The sequence below is a fragment of the Myotis yumanensis genome, unplaced genomic scaffold, assembly GCF_028538775.1.
Source record: "Myotis yumanensis isolate MYYU_CA2020_CCGP unplaced genomic scaffold, mMyoYum1.0.hap1 SCAF_1, whole genome shotgun sequence".
NCBI lineage: Eukaryota > Metazoa > Chordata > Mammalia > Chiroptera > Vespertilionidae > Myotis > Myotis yumanensis.
Genome location: NW_027223752.1, coordinates 13,779,082 through 13,803,616, shown reverse-complemented (window position 1 = coordinate 13,803,616; position 24,535 = coordinate 13,779,082). Strand labels below are relative to the sequence as shown.

The 24,535-nt window shown below is 43.8% G+C and overlaps 1 protein-coding gene across 3 annotated transcripts in view; it reads right to left on the bottom strand.

Moving 5' to 3' along the window:
* LOC139001773 (WD repeat-containing protein 25-like) overlaps positions 1-24,535 on the bottom strand; it is a 138,443-nt gene that overhangs the window by 2,277 nt on the left and 111,631 nt on the right. For all 3 annotated transcript variants that reach the window (XM_070403321.1, XM_070403307.1, XM_070403314.1), the window contains one exon: positions 1,231-1,401. In XM_070403321.1, coding sequence (XP_070259422.1) covers positions 1,231-1,401 — 171 coding nt within the window. The remainder of the gene's footprint in view (positions 1-1,230; positions 1,402-24,535) is intronic.

The window sequence follows — 24,535 nt, the reverse complement described above, 5'->3', positions numbered from 1 at the left end:
CGGGGGTCAGACGTGCCCCCCATTCCCCTCCCATGGCCTGCCTTTCCTAGGAGGTTACACTGGACCCTAAAGTGAGGTCTAGAGGGAGGTCTGCTCAGGGTTGCTCAGAACCATCTGAAGACAAGGGAAAAGCAAGGAGAGGGAAAAGGTGTGCGCGTACACCTGACACATATTTTTAAATTCAGGGTGGGTGCACCAAAGCGATTAGCCATGGCTCATTTGAAATCTTAAATGATGGTGGTGGTGATGATGGTGATGACAGTGATACTGATAATGGTGATGATGATGGTGGTAGTGATGGTGATAATATAGTGGTGGTGATGATACTGCTAGTTAAAATGATGATGATGATGTGGTGGTGGTGGTGGTGGTAGTGGTGATGATAATGATAGTGATGGTGACGATGGTGACAATGGTGATAGTTATGATGATGATAGTGATATAGTGATGATGGTGATGATAACGATAGGGATGGTGGTGATGATGGTGATCATGGTGATAGTTATGATGATGGTGCTGGTGATCACAGTGATAATGGTGATTAGTAATGATAGTGATGGTGGTGATAGTGATGATGATGGCGGTGGTGGTGACAGTGGTGATGATGGTGATAATATAGGTAATGCATTTATGAAGCGATCCCTGTACCTGGCACCATTCTAGACCCTTAATAAGTGTTCTTTAAATTCTCAAAACCACTCTATGAGGCAAGTAATATTCTCATCCTCAATTTGCTAAGAGGACAATGAGAATCTAAACGGCTAAGTAATGGGCCCAGGCCCCCGTTTGTCGGTGGTGGATCCAGGACCATCATTCAGGTGGTCTAACTCGAGTTTCTCTGCTTGAACTCCTGAGTCACAGCTCCTGCCAAAGCCACTCAGCAAAGGAGGGCGGAGTTCCATGGCTGGCTGGGGTGGCAGAGAAAGGGTAGGGGTATCTCGAGCTGCTCGGCCATCTACCAGTCCATCTTTACTGGCTGCCCCTCCACACCCTCACCCTGTGGGGTGGCTGTACAGGGCGGGGATGAGTGGGAGGACAGTTAGGGAGATACTGTCATATGGAGCCAGTGGACTTACACTCGCCTTCCCCTGCCCGAGAAATTTCAGGCAGCCAATCTGTCTGCAAAGATCCTGCCTACTGAACCGTCTCCCACAGGAAGTGATCTGGGACCCCAGACAACCGAGGGCTACACGGGGCTGAAGCAGAAAGCAATGCAATAGGGTTTCTCACATGGAAGATCTGGTTGGAGATTTTGGCGGAGCTCCGGAAATCCCAGGCGATGATGGTACGATCGGCAGAGTCTCGGCTCGAAGCATCTGTGCTGCTCAGAAACTCAGAGCCTTCCTGGAGGAAGAGGATGTCCAAGGTCTGCTGGATGGTCGCCTTGTAGCTTCTCACTACCTGCAAGAGTGGGCGCCTGTCAGGCTGGTGGGCCCAGGAGCACTGGGCAGGCCTCCGCAGGGAGTCAGAGGGCAGGGGCTCAGGGAAGGCCGTGTGGGACAGTGATGGCGAACCTTTTGAGCTCGGCGTGTCAGCATTTTGAAAAACCCTAACTTAACTCTGGTGCCGTGTCACATATAGAAATTTTTTGATATTTGCAACCATAGTAAAAGAAAGACTTATATTTTTGATATTTATTTTATATATTTAAATGCCATTTAACAAAGAAAAATCAACAAAAAAAATGAGTTTGCGTGTCACCTCTGACACACGTGTCATAGGTTCGCCATCACTGGTGTGGGACAAGGTGCCCAGCTGAGCAGCCCGAGCTGTGGAGTTGGGGGCTGCTGCAGGGAGACCTGGGGCCCTCAGATTCCACCAGGAAAATGTCTGTCTGCTCTGACCTACCCACACCTCCCACAGCCTTGCCTGATAGCGCCTCCTCGTGGAGAGTCCCCCTCCCACACTCACCCCACACTCACCCCACGCCCATTGGTGCGGGGCCTGGGGAGGTGTGATGATCCCTGGTCAGACCAGTCCCCTAGAGAGCGGCAAGCTGAGGGAAGGGCCTGCGCCCAGCCAAGGGCACCCAAGGGGCATCAGGGATGTCCATCAACCTGGAGTCATTCTTGCTTCTGAAGATGGCACAAAATTCAAGTTCACAAAGTCCCAGCCTATTGCCCTGGAGGAGAAGCTGTGTTGCTGGCAGTGAAAGTTCTTGGAGACCATAAAGCCAGAACCATTGTGCAGGTTAGCTTAGACATTGGGGGGAGGGGGGTCAAGGCTCAGCTTTTTATTCCCATAACTAATTGTAGGGTGCAAGAGTGTAGCAGAGCTATCAGCAGTCTGATTTATTTACTTACTTATTTATTTATTCATTTATTTATTTAGAGCCATGTTTCCCTTTATTTTTTTATATTAAATTGGGGTGCCATTGGTCAACATGAACATACAGGTTTCAGGTGTGGGTTTCTATGTTATAAGGTCTGTATATTGCACCGTGTGCCCACCACCCAAAGTCACATCTCCCATCACCATCTATTAGGACCCCCTCCTCCCCCCACCCCTTCCCTCTGGCAACCACCACACTGCTGTTTGTGTTCACGAGTTTCAGTTTTATATCCCACATATGAGTGAAGTCACATGGTTCTTAGCTTTTTCTGTCTGACTTCTTTCACTTAGCATAATGTTCTCAAGGTCCATCCCTGTTGTTGCAAATGGCGCTGTTTCATGCTTTCTCACGGCTGAGTAGTATTCCATTGTGTGCATGTATCACAGCTTCTGTATCCAGTCCTCTACTGCAGAGCACTTTGGTGGTTCCCATGTCTTGGCCACCGTAAATACTGCTTCCATGAATATAGGGGTGCATATATGTTCGTGAAGACATGTTTTTGAGGTTTGGGGGTATATCCCCAGGAGAGGGATTGCTGGTCATATGGTAGCTCTATTCTTAATTGTTTGAGGCGTCGCCAGACTGCTTCCCATAGCGATTATACCAGTCTACCTGCCCACCAGCAGTGGATAGGGTTCCCTTTTTTCCCACAACTTCCCCGACACTTGTTATGGCTTGTCTTGTTGATAATGGCCACTCTAACAGGTGTGAGGTGGTATCTCACTGTAGTTTTGATTTGCATTTCCCTGATTGCCAGTGGGGCTGAACATCTTTCCAATGTATCTGTTGGCTCTTCATCTGTCTTACTGGGAGAGGAGTGTTTTCAGGTCCGCTGCCCCTTTGTGATTGGCTTGGTTGCTTGTTTGATGTTGAGTGTTATGAGTTCTTTATATATTTTGGAAATTAAACCTTTGTTGAAGCTACTGTTAGCAAATATCATCCCCCATCTGGTTGGCTGCCTCTTTGTTTTGGTGTCAGTTTCTTCTGCTGTGCAACAGCTTTTTAGTTTTAGTCCCATTCATTTAGTTTTGCCTTTGCTTCCTTTGCCTCTGGGGTCAAGTTCATAAAATGTTCTCTATGACCAAGGTCCATAAGTTTGGTATCTATATTTTCTTCTATGTCACTTATTGTTTGGGTCTTCTATTTAGGTCTTTGGTCCATTTCAAATTAATTTTTGTACATGGGGACAAATTGCAATCCAGTTTCATTCCTTTGTATGTGGCTTTCCTGTTTTCCCAGATCCATTTATCGAAGGGACTATCTTTACTCCATTGTGTGTGTCTGGCTCCTTTGTCGAAAATGATCTGTCCAGCCCAGCTGGAGTGACTCAGTGGTTGAGTGTCGACCTATGAACCAGGAGGTCATGGTTCAATTCCCCGTCAGGGCACATGCCTGAGTTGTGGGCTCGATCCTCAGTGTGGGGCATGTAGGATGCAGCTGATCAATTATTCTCTCTCATCATTGATGTTTCTATCTCTCTCTTTCCCTCTCCCTTCCTCTCTGAAATCAATAATATATATATGAAAATTATCTCTCTATGTACTAGTACATTTGGTTTTAAAGCTGAGCTCTCTATTCTGTTCCACTGATCTGTATGTCTGTTTCTCTGCCAATACCATTCTGTTTTGATTATCGTGGCTCTGTAGTATAATTTGAAGTCAGGTAGCTTGATACCTCTAGTTTTGTTCTTTTTTCTCAGGATTACTTTGGCTATTCGGGATCTTTTGTGGTTCCATACAAATCTGATGATTTCTCATTCTATTTCTTTTAAAAATGACATTGGGATTTTGATGGGGATTGCTTTAAATCTGTATATTGCTTTGCGTAATACAGCTATTTTAACTATGTTGATTCTTCCAATCCATGAACACAAGATATTTTTCCATTTTGTTGTGTTTTTTTCAATTTCTTTTAATAATGCTTTGTAATTTTCAGTATATAGGTCTTTCACATTCTTTGTTAAATTTATTCCTAGGTATTTTAGTCTTTTGGTTACAATTTCAAAAGGAAATTTTTTTCTTTTTTTTCCCTGAAATTTTGTTGTTAGTATTCAGGAAGGCAACAGATTTTTGCAAACTGATTTTGTATCCTGCAACTTGATTATATTTGTTTATTGTTTCTAAGAGTTTTCTAGTGGAGTCTTTAGGGTTTTCTATATACAAAATTATGTCACCTTCAAAAAGTGACAGTTTGACATCTTACTTCCCTATTTGGATGCCTTTTATTTCTTTCTCTTGCCTTATTCCTCTGTCTAGGACTTCCAGCACTATGTTGAATTAGAGTGATGAGTGGACATCCTTGTTTTATTTCTGATCTTAGAGGGAAAATGTTGTTTTTCATCACTGAGTATATTAGCTGAGAGTTTATCATATATGGCCTTTATTATGTTGAGGTACTTTCCTCCTATTACTATTTTAGTGAGTGTTTTCATCATAAATGGATGTTGTATCTTATCAAATGCTTTTTCTGCATCTATTATAAGAGCATATCATTTTTATCCTTTCTTTTGTTAATGTGGCCTATTACATTGATTGATTTTCATATGTTGAACCATCCTTGTGCCCCTGGAATAAACCCCACTGGATCGTGATGTATTATTTTTTGGATGTACTGTTGGATTTGATTTGCTAGTATTTTGTTTAGGATTTTTGCATTTGTATTCATCAGAGATATTGGTCTATAGTTTTCTTCTTTCGTGTTATCTTTGCCAAGTTTTGGTATCAGGGATATACTGGCTTCATAGAATTTGTTAGGAAGTAGTGTCTCTTCTTCAATTTTCTGTAAGAGTTTGAGAAGAATAGGCTTTAAATCTTCTTTGAAATTTGGTAGATTTCACTAGTGAAGCCATCTGGTCCTGGATTTTTATTTTTGGGGGAGGTTCTGGATGGTTGTTTCAATTTCCTCACTGCTGATCAGTCTATTTAGATTTTCCAATTCTTCATGTTTTAGACTAGGAAGGTTAGATATTTTTAGGAGCCAATCCATTTCTTCTAGGTTATTGAATTTGGTGGCATATAGTCTTTCATAATATTCTAGTATGATCCTTTGTATATCTATGATGTAAAGACATTTTCTATCTTAGCATCATCGCCAATATTCCAAAGCCTCCTGCCTCGTAAACTAATGTGATTAAGTATCCAGCAGTTGTTCTGCCTTCTTCAGAGCATTTTATCACCTTCACCTGCTGTTCTAAGACAACTGGTTTGGCAGCGACAGGTGCGGGGCAGAGCCAGGGAGGGGCGGAGACTAACAAGAACCTCCACTTAACAAACTCACAAAAGATTCTACTTGAAACTGCAGTCAGGGCCCTTGCGCCTCTGGCCTGCCTGCTGCCCTGGCCGCCTATTCATCAGCTCCCAGGGCGCCACCATGCGGCCACCGCATGAACAGTTCGCCCGAACCGCAGCCCAACGCTGAGCCATCTTGACAATTTTTTTGAAAAGTGGAGTTCACAGCCTCTCAAATGTTGCAGACTTTTCTATCCTGCTCTTTCAAATGCCCGTATGTCAAATTCCCATTAAATGCAGCACTCCATCAATCCAATTTAGACTGGGGGGGGGGGGGGCGGGGGGGGTAAACGACTTGGAGACCCATTCTGCAGATGAGGAACACTGAGGCTCAGAGAGATGCAGGGATTTGCCAAGACCACAGGGCCAGGAGTGGTGGAGCTTCTCCCAGCCCCAGCTGCTTCCCTGGGGCCCACACCCCAGTCTCCTGCCGGACAATTCCTGCCTCGGTCAGTGTGGGGACACATTCCTGGGAGGGTGGGCGACAAATGACTGCTCTTCTCCGAGCCTCTTCAGAAGCAGCCCCCAGGCAGGGTGACTTCTGGGTGGGCCCCTGAAGCTGAGGGGTGGTCTGGGGCAGAAGAGAGGGCATCCCTGCTGCTCTCCTTCCCTGCCTCCCTAGGCCCCGCAGGCCCACTTGCCTCCCTGGGGTCCTGAGCCCCCTGAGTGTGGGATGGGGGGGAAGCCGGGTCAGCCAGGAGGCACAGCGGCTGTGCTGCTGACCAGAGGCCCGCACCTGCCCAGTCTGGGCTGGGGCAGCGGCCTAGGGCCTGGGAGGGTGTGGCACCCCCAACATCTGCTCTGATGAGCCTGCACATCCGTCCCATCACAGGCAGTGCCACCCCCGGCGTGTTTAGAATCTACTCTGGAAGGAAGGGCCCTGGAAGGAAGGAAGGGGAGGGAAGGGATGATGGGGAGGCCCCCTCACCTTGGCTCCTAAGTAACCTCTTTATTGGGTCTAAATCCATCTGCTCCTCCCATTCCCAGAGCCATTCCTCCTCCCCCACTAGGCACCCCCTGCCTCCCTCGCCTGGGCCACCTGGGGCCTGCCCACCTTCCGCCCCCCTTTCCTGAAGCCTCTCTCACGGGCTCGGGCTCAGAGATGGCCGGGCAGCCGTCCTAGAGAGGCTAAGTGCGGCTGGACTCGTGTCCCTGGACATGGCTCGTGCACGGAGACGCTTCCCCCCTCCCCAGATGTAGGGGCAGCAGCAGCCCCGAGCCCCACCAGCCAGAGACAGGCCGTTCACGGGCACCCACACGTGCTGCGCAGGCAGGACTGGCCGCCCCTGGGGGCAGGGGTAGCCTTTGCACCTCAGCCCCTCGCCCCACCGCAGTACCTCGGTCCCCAGGCGCCCCCTTGGGACACACACTGACCCAGGAGGGGGTGGAGGAGGAGAAGGGCCCTGCCACTCACCCTGTGCCTGTTCAGTGCCGGCCACTGGCGGCGGGAGGGCCCAGAGAGAAGCAGGAGCCGGCCTCGCACATCGGCCCAGAGCCACCGGCGCCCACCCACACACCACCCGCCACCAAACCCACCTTTCCCAGGAGAACGAGCCCGCGGTTCCGGACGTTTCCTGCGAAGGAGGGAAATGGCCTGATTCATGAGGCGCCATAAACTCCAAGGGCTGGGAACAAGGGGTGTGATGGGCGATCCCGCCAATGCGCCGTGCCGGCGGCTGCCCTGGGAAGCGATGGCCCGGAAGGTGATTTACCGGCCCGCGGAGGAGCCGCTCGCGTGTCTCGTTGGTGGGTTTTATGGCAACTGTCATCACACCGACAGCTGGCTTGGCCGGGGGCGCTCCGGGCCTAACTAGCTGGATCCACGGGGAGCCTCCCAGACGCCCTGGCAACCAGCCTCACTGGGAAGCACCTCCGGGGCCAAGGCCTAGGGCTCTGGGAGAGGGGGAGGCTGGTCATGGCGCAGTCAGTGCTGATGAAAGCTACCTGATGCCCGAAAACCCGCCAGCTGCGTGCCCCCCACACACCTGATGGCTGGGCTCCGGGGTCCGCCCGAGGGCTCGCTTTCCCTTCCTTGGGTCCCAGCCTCTTCAAGGGGCGTGAGGTCGGGGTGTAGGCGAGGCGTGGGCCTGGCTGGGCAGCTGACACGTGTGCCCAGGGGAGCCCTTCCCTCTCGGGGTCTGGTCTCTGGCGCCTCTCAGCACTGCGGGCACCAGCTGCCCTCACCGCACCCAAAGCTGAAGGAAAGGCGAGGGGAGACACTGCTCTGGGCTCCCCGCCCCCTGCCCAGCACCAGGACCTGAGCCCCTGGGGACAGACATCTGCCCCACGCCTGGGGCGCCCCTGGCCAGCACGGGGCGGCACGCTGCAGGCATCGGCAGGGTGTGCTGAATGAGTATCTATCTGCACGAGGGATGCGTGGATACACAAACGGATGAATGAACAAAAGAACAACTTGAAAAGTAGTGAGCGCAGCCTCTGGCTGCCAGCACTTGCTGGCACTCGGGGCTGAGGCAACGCCCACGGAGCTGCTGCCACCAACTCCAGCAGGCGCCGGGGACGGCGTTCATGCCCAGGGAGCGCCAATGGCTGGGACACGCAGTCACAGGCAAACTGATTCTCCGAGGAGCTCTGAGGCCACGGTGGGGCAGGAGGGGAGGGCAGAGCGACCGTGCTCCATGCCACATCCCTGGCAAGGCTAGCGGGGGCCTCGCCTTCCCCGGGGGAGGCAGATGCCGGTACTGGAGCCCGGCGGCCTATTACTGGCTGCAGGGCCTCTCCCTGCTTCAGGCCCACATGTGAAGGTGGGGACAGTGACAGGACCTCTGGCTTGGGAGTAACAGAGGCGGTAGGCTGGCTCGGTGGCCACCACGCGGCAGACGCTCATGGACCTTCCCTTCCCCCACCGGCAGGAGCGAGTCCCCAGGATGGAGCCAAGAGTCCCTGGCAAATCCCTCCCCGCCCCCGCAATCTCAATTCCTTCTCCCTGGAAATGCACATGCTGGTCTCTTTCAAATGCTGCGATGCCAGGGTCTCTGCATCGGCAGGGTGTACTGAATGAATATCTGCACCAAGGGATGAGTGGAAACACAAGTGGGGGTCAGGCACATGACTGTCCACCATGCGCCTGGCCTGCAGCCCCCTCTGAAGGGACCAGTCTCGAAGCAACGCTGGCAAACTGGAGGAGTGGGTAAGGGCCCCTTTCTGCTGCTTCAATTCACACAGGGAAAGTGGCCAAACACAGAACAGTGTGCACGCAGAGTGTGCTGTCAGTAAATGTGAAAAGGACCAGAACTTTAAAAAGACACTACAAAAACATGAGAAGAAAAGGTGACTGACTTTTCCACAGTCTGGGATTGGAGAAACCTTCCTGGCTAGGACTCCAGGGCCAGAAGCAGTAAGATGAAAGATGGGTAGATTTACCTACAGGAAAATCATCATCACCATCATCACTGTGGTGTGCCATAAAAACAAGGAAACAAATAAGTAGAGTAAAAAAGACAAATGGGAGAAATATTTGCAACCTATATTAGAAGCAAAGGTCACTATCCCTAAATACAGTGAAAGTGACCAAGAGTTCCACAAAAAAGTGAGCAAGAAAAGTGAACAGGAAGGTCAATAAAAGGAAATGTAGTTGGTCCTTTGCCCCTGCTCATTGGAAATGACCATTTAAATGACACAAAGATATCATTCCTCACCTATCAAATCAGCAAACTCCAAACGTTCGGCCACACTCCTCGTTAGGTGGCCGTGGGCATCAGTGAGAGAAGGGCGAGTGGTGCGATCCCTGTGCAGAGAACCGGGGCCACCGACACGGTGGCACGTGACTCGTCCCCCGCCCCTGCCTGACCTGCAGTCCCCCGCAGGGACCAGTCCCGAAGCGACGCTGGCCAAACTCCCACGACTTTAAGAATAAAAAATTAGAGGAACCGAAATAAACACCAGGAAGGAACCGGTTAAATAAAGCCCAGCAATCCCACTCCGGAATGCGGAATGCGCAGCAGCTGGAAGAGAAAGGAGGCCCACCTCCCTGCCTGCTGTGGGGTGACCTCCAGACTCGCTGCTCAGGGACAAAAGCAATGTGGGAGAAAAGCAGGTGGGAGGTAACTAGAAGAGACGCTATGAATATATGTATGTGTTTGCTTACATTAAAAGCAGTAGGAAGATAAATCAGAAAGTAAAGGAATAAGTCAGCCTCTAGAGCAGGGGTGGGCAAACTTTTTGACTCGAGGGCCACAATGGGTTCTTAAACTGGACCGGAGGGCCGGAACAAAAGCATGGATGGAGTGTTTGTGTGAACTAATATAAGTTCAAAGTAAACATCATTACATAAAAGGGTACGGTCTTTTTTTTTTTTTAGTTTTATTCATTTCAAACGGGCTGGATCCAGCCCACGGGCCGTAGTTTGCCCATGGCTGCTCTAGACTCTAGAGCAGTGGTTCTCAACCTTCCTAATGCCGGGACCCTTTAATACAGTTCCTCATGTTGTGGTGACCCCCCAATTTCATTGTTACAAATTGAACATAATTAAAGCATAGTGATTAATCACAAAAACAATATGTAATGATATATGTGTTTTCCGATGGTCTTAGGCGACCCCTGTGAAAGGGTCGTTCGACCCCCAAAGGGGTCGCGACCCACAGGTTGAGAACCACTGCTCTAGAGGAAGAGAATGAAATGGAGGAGCGGGTTGGGGGTAGAAGTTAGAAAATTTCTGTAAAGGGCCAAACAGTAAATATTTTAGGGTTTATGGGCCCCATACAGTCACTGTGGCGTGTGTGCGTGTGTGCGCGCGCGCGCGCGCGCGCGCGCGCTCGTGTGTGTGTGTGTGTGTGTGTATGTGTGTGTGTGTGACAGCCGTTTAAAAATGTAAACCAGATTGGACCCAAGAGCTGTAGTTTTCCAATCCCTTCTCTAGAACAATGTACATATTTTATAACATTACACAACAAAATTAACTTAAAAAACGGTCTCTAAAATGTGAAAGAAAAATTAAGCAAATGAAACAAATCAAGAATTGAGCTAGTAGCTTAATCACATAAATAGGATTTATTCTGGGAGATGTGAAAGCACAGTAATTTAATGGTAGGTCCTTAGTTGAATATACATTATGAACAGTAATTTGATGGTAAACCCTAATTAGATATGCACTGTGGACAAAAAGAACTGAGAGAAATCTTAAACTGCTTTTAGTCATGAAATTGCTAGTGTCAATATACCAAAAAAAAAAAAAAAATTGTGTTAAGAGAGACAGAAATAAAAATTTTCCGTGTAAAAGAAATAAAAAATATATAAAAGCAAAGAAGCCAAAGAAAAGTTCTGTAATCCTAAATTTGAATGGGAAAAACCAGTACTACCAATGATGCATTTTTTCTTAACAACAAAACCATTTCCTAGCTGTGACCGTGGAAGGAGCCCAGGAACAAGGACCAACCACAGCCTCAGATTCTGTCTCTTACCAGCTAAATCCGCAAGTGACAGATGACAGACCCGGGCATTGCGACAGTTGTTATAACCACATAGCACCTGTTTACGAAGGTAGAGGAGAGACTGGTCAAGCCCAGTGAGACATGGAGGATGGAGGAGAACCCCGAGGACCTTCTAGACATGGAACACACAGCGCTGAGATGAAAGATACCTTGAGTGGGATTAATGTCAGATGAGACACGGCAGGAGGAAACATTAGTGAACTAGAAGAGCACAGCAATGGACATTATTCCAACCATACTAGAAAGGGGAAAGGCTGACTTTTTTAAATAAACAAAATCTAGTTTGAACCCCAAAGGGAATAAACCCACAATGGCCTCTCACCCTCTATCACAAATTACAAGTAGGAACTCTGGACAAAATTCACAATGCAAACTTGAAGCCTAAAAAGTAATAGCAGGTGGGTTAGGGGGACGAAGTCGATATGTGAAGAAAAACCAATATGGCAAGTGAGGCTCTAAGTCTGTGGGATTTTCAGTTTGGGGTTTTTACTTATATTTGGGGGGGGGGGCATGTTTTAATTGCTGACACTGACTCACAGACTGAATGATTTTAGGAATTATAATAGTGGCAAAAATTCTGAAATAAATCCACCATTCTGGCCAAAGAGACAAAAAAAAGGGGGGGAGGGCGTCTCTGTAACCAGAGAACATTGGAAATTGTAAAACTATGTCCGTCTCGTTCTCCCAGCCCTGCCCAGAACAGAACCACGCTGCTCTGGCATGCGGTACAAGTGCCTGGAACCCAGAGGAGAGGATCCGAACCAAAGAACTGGGGCAAAGTGGCCTTATTGTAAGAGGAAAATCCATGTTGTTTTCCCACTATTTTCTCCAAAGTTAGCCAGTTTTCCGTGGGAGGGATTCCAGTGTGGTCACCATGTGACACAGCAGAAGGCTAACCCTGGGGAGACAGACTGAGGGAGAAACTCCGCAGAGGAGAGAGGTGAGAAGGGAACCCTCTCCCTCTGTGTATGAACTGATGTGCACCCCAGGGCAGTCCTTAAGCAACAGGTGTGTGACCCAGTCCGAGAAGCACAGCTCAAGCTTTAAGTAGGGAAGCACCACAGAACCACTGCCTAAGTCTGAGACTAGCACTCAGCATCACAAAGGTTCTGAACACTGAAGTGGAACCACTGCCCACACAAGGAGAGCAACACTTGCTCCCTGAATCTAACTGGGTTGGTTGCCCATTGAGACAAACAAATCACTATTGTCCACAGGATTTTACGGGACCCAGGATCTGACAATATAATGCTAAACATCTGCAGGATGTGTTCCTAAGTTACTTGACATGTAAAGAACCAGAAAAATGTAAATAGTAACCATGAGAAAAATAAAACATTGCCAGCCCTGAAATGATCCAGATCTTGGAATTATCAGACACATTTGAACAGCTATTCTAATAATCCTCAATGAGATAAACATTCTTGAAATAAATGGATAGATGACCTCAACAGATAAACAGAAATTTATTTATATATATATATAGATAGATATATATATATATAATTTTTAAATACGTTTTTATAGTTTTATATATATATCTATATATATATAATTTTTAAGAAAATATTTTTATAGTTTTCAGAGAGGAAGGGAGAGGAAGAGAGAGATAGAAACATCAATGATGAGAATCATTGATCAGCTGCGTCCTGCATACTCCGCACTGGGGATCGAACCCACAACCCGGGTATGTGCTCTTGCCGGAATCGAACCCAGGACCCTTTAGTTCGCATGGCAATGCTCTATCCACTGAGCCAAACTGGCTAGGGCCAGGAATTATATTTTTAAATAGAAATTTTAGAACTGAAAGTATTTTTTTTAATCATGGGATAAACCCAATAACAAAACGGGAAATAAAAAAGACTCAGTGAACTTGTAGATAGAAACAGAAATGAACGAAGTCATAGGGACCTGTGGGATAATAGCAGAAGGTTAAACATTTTTGTCAGTGGAGCAGTGCATGTATACGTCTGTGTGTATGTCAATTTATATGTATATACTTGCAGAAATACTGACTAAAGTGCCCACATTTGGTGAAAGACATAAATTTAGAGTCAAGAGGCTCAGCAAGCCACAAAAAAGATAAACTCAAAGAAAACACCAAGCCCCAACACATTCAAACTTCGAAAAACCTCAATGAAAAAAATATTGAAACCACCTCATGGGTGGGGGTAGGGATGGGGAATGAAGCATTACATTAAAATAATTTGAAATGCTATGGATTTCTTATCAGAAACTATAGAAGTAAAAAAAAAAAAATAGTGGAAAACATTGAAAATGGTGAAAGAAAGGAGTGCCCAACCCAGAATTTTATAGACAGCAAAAGTACCCTCTAGGAATAAAGGCAAAATACCAATCTTGATAGATGGAAAAAAAATAAGTAAATTTGTCATCAACAGATCTGTTCTGTCATCAACAGATGCAAAAGGAAGTTCTTCAGGTTGAAGAGTAATAATACCAGAGGAAAACTTGGAAATTCAGGAGTGAAGGAAAAGCAAGGTATATGGTATCTAATTGGATAAGTAAGTATAAAAGACCATTTTTTTCAATTAAGTTCTTTGAAATATACATGACTGTTGAAAACAAAAATTTTAAGTCCTTAAGGTAGAAAGGAAATTATACCAAATCCAAATCTACACAAAATAATGAAAAGGAATAGAAATCCTATATAATAGAAGCCTAATATGGTAAGTGTTCGGTCATCCATTCAACCAATCAAAGCATAATATGTTATTGGTATGCTAAGGCCACTCAACTGCTCGCTATGATGTGCACTGACCACCAGGGGGCATACAGTCAACTGGTAGACCAGTCACTATGATGTGTACTGACCACCAGGGGGCAGACGCTCCGACCGGTAGGTTAGCTTGCTGCTGCGGTCCGGCCAATCAGGACTGAGTCCGCTGGCCAACCTCCCATGTCCCTCCACAGCCCCAATCGTGCACTGGTGGGGTCCCTCAGCCTGGCCTGCACCCTCTCACAATCCAGGATCCCTCAGGGGATGTCGGAGAGCAGGTTTCGGCCTGATCCCACAGGCCAGGCCAAGGGACTGCACAGGTGCATGAATTCTTGCACCGGGCCTCCAGTACCGTAGTAAATATATAAGGAAATAGAAAATACTTTTTGATCATTAAAATATTCTTTAAATAATTTTCTGTTTCCAGAAAAAATAGTATTGTGGGACTTTTAATATACATAGAAGGAAAATGTGTGCCAGCAATAGTGCAAAGACCCTGAGGAGAAAAGTTGAAAATTTGTCTATTGTTGTAAGGTTCTTATACAATACAATAAGAGATGTAATATGATTTGAAAGCAGACTGATAAGGTAAAGAAGTATACTATAAACTCTAAAGCAACCACAAAAAATAAAGCACGACACAATGCTACAGATAATAAAGCAACAAAGAAGATAAGATGAAATCATTAAAAATACTGAATTAATCTAAGAGAAAGAGAGGACAGAAAAAAATGTCAAAAAGAATAGATGGAACAAATAAAAACCAGCAGGATGATAGATTTAAATCTAACTATCTCAATAATTACACTAGCCTGGCTGGAGTGGCTCAGTAGTTAAGCGTCGACCTATGAACCAGGAGGTCACAGTTTGATTCTCAGTCAGAGCACATACCAGGTTGCAGACTCGATCCCCAATGTGGGGCATGAAGAAGGCAGCTGATCAATGATTCTCTCTCATCATTGATGTTTCTACCTCTCTCTCCCCCTCTTTTCCTCTCTGAAATCAATAAAAAATATAGTTTATAAGAGTAATAATATTTAAAAAATAATTATACTAAATTAAAACAAGAACACTAAACCACTTCATAGGAAAAGATTGCTATGTAGAATTAAAATACACGATCAATACCCAACTAAATGCTGCCGATAAGAAACATGTTTTATAAAGACACAAATAGGTTAAAGTAAAAAGATGGAAAAAGATACACCATACTAACTAACGGTATCAAAATAAACCAGGAATGCCTATGGTAATAACAGGCAAAGTAGATGTCTGAGAAAAGAATATTATCAGGGACAAAGTGGGTCTTTTCATAAAAGAGTCAATTCATCTGGAGAACATAACAATCCTAAATGTTTATGTACCTAATAACAGACCTTCAAAAGAAATAAAGGAAAACTAATAGAACTTTTAAAGTAAGTAAGACAAATCTATTCTCATTGTTACCAATTTTAACCAGCCATTCTTAACTAATAGAACAAATAGAAATTTCAGAGAAGATAGAGAAGTCTTGAATAATGCTATCAATCAACTTAATGTAATTGACATTTGTAGATCATTACACCCAACAAACAGAATACACACTCTTTTCAAGTGCTCACAGAACATTTACCAAAATGGATCATGCTGTAGGACATCAACCAAATCTCAATAAATTTAAAAGGATTTAAACATGCACTGTGTGTTTTGTGACTCTAAAGGAGTTAAGTTAGAAATCACTAACAGATATCTGGAAAATTCCCAAGTATTTGGAGCCTAAAGAGCATTCCTAAATACTCCATGGATCACAAAGAAATGAAAAAGGTAATTAGAAAGTATTTTTAACTGAAGAAAAATGAAAACAATGCATTGACAGCTATGTAATGCAGCTGCAAAACCTAGAGGGAAATTAACAGCACTGGACATCTATGATGGAAAAGAATATACATTTCAAAACAATCACCTCAACTTCTACTTTAAGAAACTACAGAAAGAAGAGAAAATTAAACCCAAGGTTTAAGCAGAGGAAATAACTAAGATAAGAAAATAAATCAATAATTTTTTAAAAAGAAATAGAGAAAAATTGATGAAACAAAAAATCTGGTACTTTGAAAAGATCAACAAAATTGATAAACCTCTTGAAATGAATGTGTATTCTGCTGTTGTTGGGTATAATGTTTTCCAATAACATAAAAATATAAATACTTAGGGGTAAACCTTACAAAAAATGTAAAGGAGCTGTACAGTAAATGAAAACACTGGTGAAAGAAGTCAAATAAGACAAATATATGGAGAAGTATACTATGTTCATGGATTGGAAGACTCAAATTTGTTAAGAAATTCCATTCTCTCTCCAATTGATCTGTAGAGTACTAGTAAATGCAATATCATTCAGAGTTCAAGCATGCACTTTGGGGTAGAAATATACAAAGTGATTCTAAATTTAAAATTAAAATGCAAAGAACTAGGATAGTCAAAATAATTTTGAAAAAAAATGGAAGACTTACACTACCCGATTTCATGACTCATCATATGATTACAATAATAAAAACAATGGGGTATTGGTGATAAGATAGACAAAGAGAGCAATGGAACAGAAGAGAGAGTACAAAACAGACCTACACATATTTAGTCCACAGAGGCATACGGGCACAGATCTGTTTTCAACAGGTGCTGCAGGAATACTGAAGATCCATATGCGAAACCATGAACTTCCACCCATACTTGTACCATATATAAAAATTAATATGAAATGGACCACAGACTAATATAAAGCCACAACATATACAATTTCTGGAAGTAAACAAGAACAAATCTTTGTGGCCTTAGGTTAGGCAAAATTTACTTAGATACGTCACCAGTATCTAGCATGATTCAGAAAAGAAAAAGTTGATAAATTGGAATTTATCGAAAGTTTTAAAATCTGCTCTTCAGCCCTAACTGGTTTGGCTCAGTGAATAGAGTTTCGGCCTGCGGACTCAGGGTTCCCAGTTTCAATTCCAGTCAAGGGCATGTACCTTGGTTGCGGGCATATACCCAGTGGGGAGTGTACAGGAGGCAGCTGATCGATGTTGCTCTCTCATTGATGTTTCTAACTCTCTATCCCTCTCCCTTCCTCTCTGTAAAGAATGAATAAAATATATTTTTAAAAAAATAAAAATAAAATAAAATCTGCTCTTCAAAACAAACAAACAAACAAACAAAAAACCTGTTATGAGAATGAAAATACAACCCATAGACTGAGAGGAAGTATTTGCAAATCACACATGTGACAAACATCTTATATGCAAAATATATAAAGAAATCTCAAAACTCAGTAGCACAAAACAAACAATCTGATTTTTAAAGTGGGCAAAAAAAAAAAAAATTGAACAGACACTTCATAAAAAAATGTAAAAATGGCAAATAAGCTCATGAAAAGATGTTCACCATCATTAGTCCTCAGGGAAATGCAAAATTAAAACCACGGTGAGAGAATCACACTACACATACTTTACAATGACTGAAGTTAAAAAGAACGATCCTACCAAATGTTGGGTAAGATGTCGGGCACTGGAACCCTCACAGAATGTTGGTGGGATTGTAAAATAAAATCATTTGAAAAACTGGCAGTTTCTTTAAAAGTTCAACATACACCACCAGCATATGACGCAGACATTCCAATCCTAGGACTGACCCCAGGTCTGCGAGGGCTGCCAGAACAGGTAGCCGCAGAGTCGGGGGCTTAAACGGCAGACACGCATTTTCTCACAGTGCTGGAGGCGGGGAGTCTGAGACCACGGTGCAGGAGGGTGGGTTTCTGGTGGAGCCTCTTTCCTTCAAGTGAAGGGGATGCCTTCTTGCTGTGTCCCCACGCGGCCTGTCCTGTGTGCGGCGCACAGAGAAAGCTCTGGTGCTCCTTCCTCTTCTTATCAGGACACCAGTCCTATTGGATTAGAGCCTCCATCTAAATTTTCATCTAACCTGAATTATCTCTTTAAAGCCCTATCTCCAAATACAGTCACATTGGGGCTTCCACATATGAATTGGGGGTACACAATTCAGTCCATAAACACCCAAAGAAATGAGAGGATGTGTCCACACGAAGGCTTGTATGTGACTGTTCATAGTAACTTTATTTGTAATAACCAGATACTGGAAACAACCCAATGTTTGTCAGTAGGTTAAGTGGATAGACTGTAGCGTATCCTTATAATGAAATATTTAGCAATATGAAGGGATGAACTAGTATTGATACATACAGCCATGTGGATCAATCCCAAAGTCATTGTGCTGGGAAAAGCCACATAAAAGAGTATGTATCATATGACCATATTTACACCAAAATTCTAGAAAATTAAACTAATTTATAATGACAGGGAACAGACCAGGGGTTGGCTGAAGACATGTGTCATGGAGGGACAGGAGGAAGAGTTAGAAATGGGACACAAAACATCTGAAGGTGACAAATACAACACTTACCTTGGTTGTGGTCAGGGTTTCATGGATATACTAGTATATGTAGGTCAAAACCTCAAATATGTACGCTTCAAATATGTGCAGTTGATTGTATGTCAATGTTACTTCCATAAATGTAACGTGGAAAAAATGAGGGCAAAACACTTTTTTTTTTCCAGACTCTACCAGTTACTTATTTTTTAAATTAAATTTAATTGGTTAATAACGTTATATAGATTTCAAGTGTATACTTCTGTGATGCATCATCTATATATTGTATTGTGTGCCCATCAACCGAAGTTCGATCTTCCTTCGTCATATACTAGTACTTGGCCTCCTCTACCTTTACCATTCCCCATCCCCTTCCCTCTGGGAACCCACTATACTGTGGTCTAAGTCTATGAATTTTTGTTCATTTGTTTTTCTTGTTTGTTTCTTTGTTGCTTTCAGTCTTATAGCCCACATATGAGTGAAATCATATGGGTCTTAACTTTCTCTGTCGACTTATTTCACTTCGCACGATATTCTCAAGGTCCATCCATATTGTCACAAATGGCAGTATTTCATCTTTTCTTATGGCCAAGTGGTATTCCACTGTGTCTATGTACCACATCTTCTTTATCCAGTCATCTATCAAAGGATACTTGGGTTGTTTCCATGTCTTGACCGCCATGAATAATGCTGTCATGAACATAGGGATGCATATACCTTTGCAAATAAATGTTTTCAAATTTTTGTGGAAGTTACCTAGAAAAGGAGTTGCTGGGTCATATGGTAACTCTATTCTTAATTGTTTGAGGAACTCCGTACTATTTCCCACAGTGGCTGTACCCAACGACAGCCAATGAGGGTTCCTTTTCTTCCATAACCTCTCTGACACTTGTTATTACTTGTCTTGTTGATAACAGCCATTCTACTAGGTGAGGTGGTATCTCATTGTAGTTTGGATTTGCATTTCTCTAATTGCTGGTGAGGATGAACCATATATGTGCTACCATTCCCCACCCCCCTCCCCCCTGGTAAACCACCATACTGTTGTCTTAAGTCTATGAATTGTTGTTCATTTGTTTTTCTTGTTTGTTTCTTTGTTGCTTTCGGTTTTATATCCCACATAATGGCCATCTGTATGACTTCTTGGGAATGAATGTCTGTCCAAGCCCTTTGCTCATTTTTAATTGGATTGTGCATTTTTTGTTTGGTGTTGAGTTTTATGAGTTCTTTATATATTTTGGATATTAACCCCTTGTCAGAGCTGTTGTTTCCCTTTACTTCCCTTGCCTTTGGGGTCAAATTCATAAAATCCTCTCTAAGACCAAGATCCCTAAGTTTAGCACCTATATTTTCTTCTGTGTAATTTACTGTTTCCACTCTTACACTTACGTCTCTGATCCATTTTGAGTTAACTTTTGTATTCGGGGACAAACAGTAGTCTAGTGTCATTATTTTGCATGTGGCTTTCCAGTTTTCCCAGCACCATTTATTGAAGAGGCTTTCTTTTCTCCATTGTATGTTTTCGGCTCCTTTGTAAAAAATTACTTGCCCATAACATGTGGTTTATTTCTAGGCTCTAAATTCTGTTCCATTGGTCTGTGTGTCTGTTTTTCTGCCTAAAGACTTTTTTTAATAAACAAAAACTGAGAGAATTCACCACTACAAGAATTCTGAACTACAAGACATGTTAAAGGAACGTCTTCAGACTGAAGTGATACCAGGTTGATATTCAGATCAACAGGAAGGAAGGAAGACTCTATAGCCATTAAAAATTAATGAAATGATATTAACAACAATTTTAGGACAATAATTTGACAATTTTGATGAAGTAGACAAATTCATTGAAAGAAAAAAGTTACAACAATGAATAAATAGAATATCTAATAGACCTATATACACCTTTTAAAAAAAATTATAATTAAAAACCTTACAACAACAACAAAAAAAGAACCCTGAGTCTAGATGCCTCCACTGGTGAATTCTATCAAACTTTAAGGAAGAAATCCCTACCCAAATATTCAGAAAGTGAGGAGAGAACGTTTCTCAATTCATTTTTTTGAGGCCAATATAATCTCATATCAAAACCATACCAAGACAACACAAGAAAAAGTATAAACCGCCGGCCTGCGGACTCAAGGGTCCCAGGTTCGATTCCGGTCAAGGGCATGTACCTTGGTTGCGGGCACATACCCAGTAGGGAGTGTGCAGGAGGCAGCTGATCGATGTTTCTCTCTCATCGATGTTTCAAACTCTGTATCCCTCTCCCTTCCTCTCTGTAAAAAATCAATAAAATATATTTTTTTAAAAAGAAAAAGTATAAACCAATAACCTTTATGAAAAGAGATGCAAAATACATAACAAATTATTAGCAACTAGAATTGGTAATACATCATGACCAAGGAGGGTTTATCCCAGAAATGCACGGTTTTTAACATTTTTTAAAAAATCAATGCAATTCACCATAGTAACTGAATATAGCAAAAAAATGTAGATGTGATAATAACCATTTGACAAAATTCAACACCAATATATGATAAAAGTTTTCAGAAAACTAAAAATAGAAGGCAACGTCCTTATATTGATTTAGGAAAGCTATGAAAACCCCACATTTAACATCATTCTTTTTTTTCTTTTTTTGGCTAATCCTCACCCGAGGATATTTTTTCCATTGGTTTTTAGAGATTGTGGAAGGGAGGAAGGGAGGAGGGGAGGAGAAAAAACAAACAGCAATGTGAGAGAGACACATCAATTGGTTGCCTCCCGCACATGCCCCAACAGGGGCCAGGGATCAAACCTGCAGTCCAGGTACATGCCCTTGACCAGGAATCTAACCCTCAACCTTTTGCTACAAGAGCCTACACTCTAACCACTGAACAGCACTGGCCAGCGCTAACATCATTCTTATGATAAAAGACTGGATGTTTTCCCCATAGGATCAGGGACAAGACAAGGGTGTTCACTCTCACCACTTTCATTTTTTGTTAATCCTCGCAAAAGGATATTTTCCATTGAGTTTTAGGGAGAATGACAGAGAGAAGAAAAGACAGAGAAACATCGATGCAAGAGAAACACATTGATTGGTTGCCTCCTGCACGAGCCCCGACCAGAGCCCCATGCACATACCCTGCAACCGAGGTATGTGCCCTTGACTGGAATCAAACCTGGGACCCTTTGGTCCACAGACCACGCTCTAGCCACTGAGCCAAACTGGCTAGGGCCACTCTCACCACTTTTACTCAACATTGTACTGGATGTGTTAGCCATTGCAATACAGCAAGAAAAAGAAATAAATGAATACACATTGGGAAGGAAGCTGTAAAACTGTATTATTCACAGACAACATGATCATGTACATGGAAATTCTTGATATATATATATATAGAAGCCTAAGCGACCGTTAGGACAGAATGACTGGAACGACTGGTCGCTATGACGTGCTCTGACCACCAGGGGGAAGACGCTCAATGCAGGGCCTGCCCCAGCCCACAGGCCGCCTGCTGGCCAACCTCCCAGTCCTTCCCCCTGGCCAGCAGGCCCTGATCACCTAATGGGGGCCAGGGCCCGGGCTGGGACAGGGAACAGGGGGTGGGTGGCGGCAGACACGGCCCCTTTCCCATGGGGGCCAAGGGCCGGCTCCCTCCTCAGGGCCAGCGGCTAACCTCCCGGGCCCCTTCCCCCATCCCGCAGGCCCCGATCGGCTCTCTGCCCACCCGCTGTGGTGGAGGTTGGCCCCTCCGGTTCCTCCCCTCCGGCTGGCAGGTCCTGATCGCCCGATCAGGGCCAGGTCCCAGGCTGAGACGGGGAACCAAAGTTAGGTGGCCAGCGGACATGGCAGCGAGGGGAGGAGGAGGGGAGAGGGGAGGAGGCGGGGAGGCAGGGAACCTGACCAGCCCTGATCACTGATCAGGCCTAGGGACCCCGCCCATGCACAAATTTTGTACACCGGGTCTCTAGTCTATAAAGGAGCTACTAGGAAAAAAAAAAAAAAAGAAGAAGAAGAATAAGAAGAAGAAGCTACTAGGATTAAGATGTGGATTTAATAAGATCACAGGATACAAGGACAATAAAGTTGTCCTTCAGTATCTACAGAGGATTGGTCCCAGCCCCCCATCCCGAACTCCATGACCCCAAAACCCCCAAGTGCTCAAGTCCCTTATGTAAAGTGGCATAGAACAATGCATGCAGTGTACCTTCTGCATCGCAGATTGCCAACAGCAGGTGAAAAATACTGTTTTCGATCTGCAGTTGGTTGAATCCTGATACGGAGGACCAACTGCATATAAGAAAGTTAATAGCATTTCTATGTACCAGCAACAACCAAATTCCATTCACAATAGTATCCAAACCATGAAATACCGAGGAATAAATGTAACACAATATGTGCACCATCTGAACACTGGAAACGGAAACACGCTGCTGAAAGAAAACTAAGGAAGACCTAAATAAACAGGATACTAGACGTGTGGATGAGAAGATCCAATATTGCTAAGATGTCAATTCTCCAGAAATTGATCTATATATTGGACACAATCCTAATCAAAATACCAGCAGTGGGGGTTTTTTGGTAGAAATTGACAAGGCGATTGTAAAATTAAAATGGGCATATAAAGAACCTACAACAGCCAGAACAATTTTGAAAAAGAAAATCACAGTTGGAGGGCTTGTACTATCCAATTTTCAGGAATTACTGTAAAGCTACAGGGACCAAGAAAGGGTGGTATTGGTAAAAGGCTAAATATATCAATTGATAGAACAGACCTGAGAAACCAGAAAGAGACCCACACATGCATGGCCAATTGATTTTCACCCAAGTTTCAAAGCAATCTAATGGGAAAAGGAACGTCTTTTCAACAAATGACGCTAAAACAACTGGGCATTCCACATAACAAAAATTAATAAATAAACATTTGCCTCATACCATATACAAAAATTAATTTAAAATGATCATAAAAGTAAAAGTGAAAACTATGAAACTTCTAGATCTGCAACCTCAGAGTAGACAAGGATTCCTTAGATAGAATAATAAAACAGAAAAACCACCAGGGAACGGGAGGAAACGATCCCAGAATATACAAAGAACTTCTAGAACTTCATCTTCATCATCATCTTAAATAGGCAAAAGAAGATATTCAAATGGTAGATAAACCCATGGAAAGATGCTCAACATTATTAGTCATCAGGGAAATGAAATTAAAGCCATAATCCAGTACCACCACATACTTCAATGGCTAACATGGAAAAAAACTGGTAATACCAATGTTGGTAAGAATGTGGAGCACCGAAGGAATGCGAAATGGTACCAGCACTTAGGAGACAGTTTGGCAATGTATTACAAATTTAGACATAGACGTACCATAGCACTTAGCATTTACACTCCCAGGTGGAGAGAGATGAAAACATATATCCCCATAAAGACCTGTTCGTGAGTATTCACAGCAGCTTAATTTACAATAGCCAAACACTGAGACAATCAAAATGTCCATCCACAGGTAACTGGGTAAACAAACTGTGATATACCCATGCAATGGGATACCACTCAGCAATGAAAAGGATACATTCAACTGTACAGAGGAACCCAAAGACACTATGCTAACTGAAATAAGCCAGACACCAAAGAGTACCTACTGTCTGGGTCCGTTTATATTAAAGTCCAGGAAAGCGCAAACTGCTCTTCAGTGGCCGATGGGTCCGTGGTTGCCTAGGGACTGAAGAGAGGCGGGGACCTACAGCAAAGGAGCAGGAGGCAACTTCCGAGTGATGCACCGGTCCTGTGCCTTGAGTGTGGTGGCGGCTCCATGGACGTATACATCCGTCAGAACTAACTGAACTGTGCACTCTAACGGTACAAAAGTTATACCTCAGCAATGTTTTCTTTTTTTAAAAAAAGACTCGGGAGCCTACTTAACGAGGCTCACTTACCAAACAGAGGGCAAGTTGAACACTGGAATAGTAATAATAGCCACAACTGACTGGAACATCAAATTTGTAATAAATCATGAGTTCATAATGTTCATACAGAAAACAAAAAATCTGATTAGATACCCTTGGAGAATGCTAGGGAAACATCTTTTTACTCTGCAAGCTTGTAAATAAACGAAAGACTCCAGGCTTTCTCCTGCCTTTCCTGCCCTCCAGGTGATTTATTTTATTTTATTTTTTAAAATATATTTTTATTGCTTTCAGAGAGGAAGGGAGAGGGAGAGAGAGATAGAAACATCAATGATGAGAGAGAATTATTGATTGGCTGCCTCCTGCACGCCCCACACTGGGGACTGAGCCCATTACGTGGGCATGTGCCCTGACTGGGAATCAAACCGTGACCTCC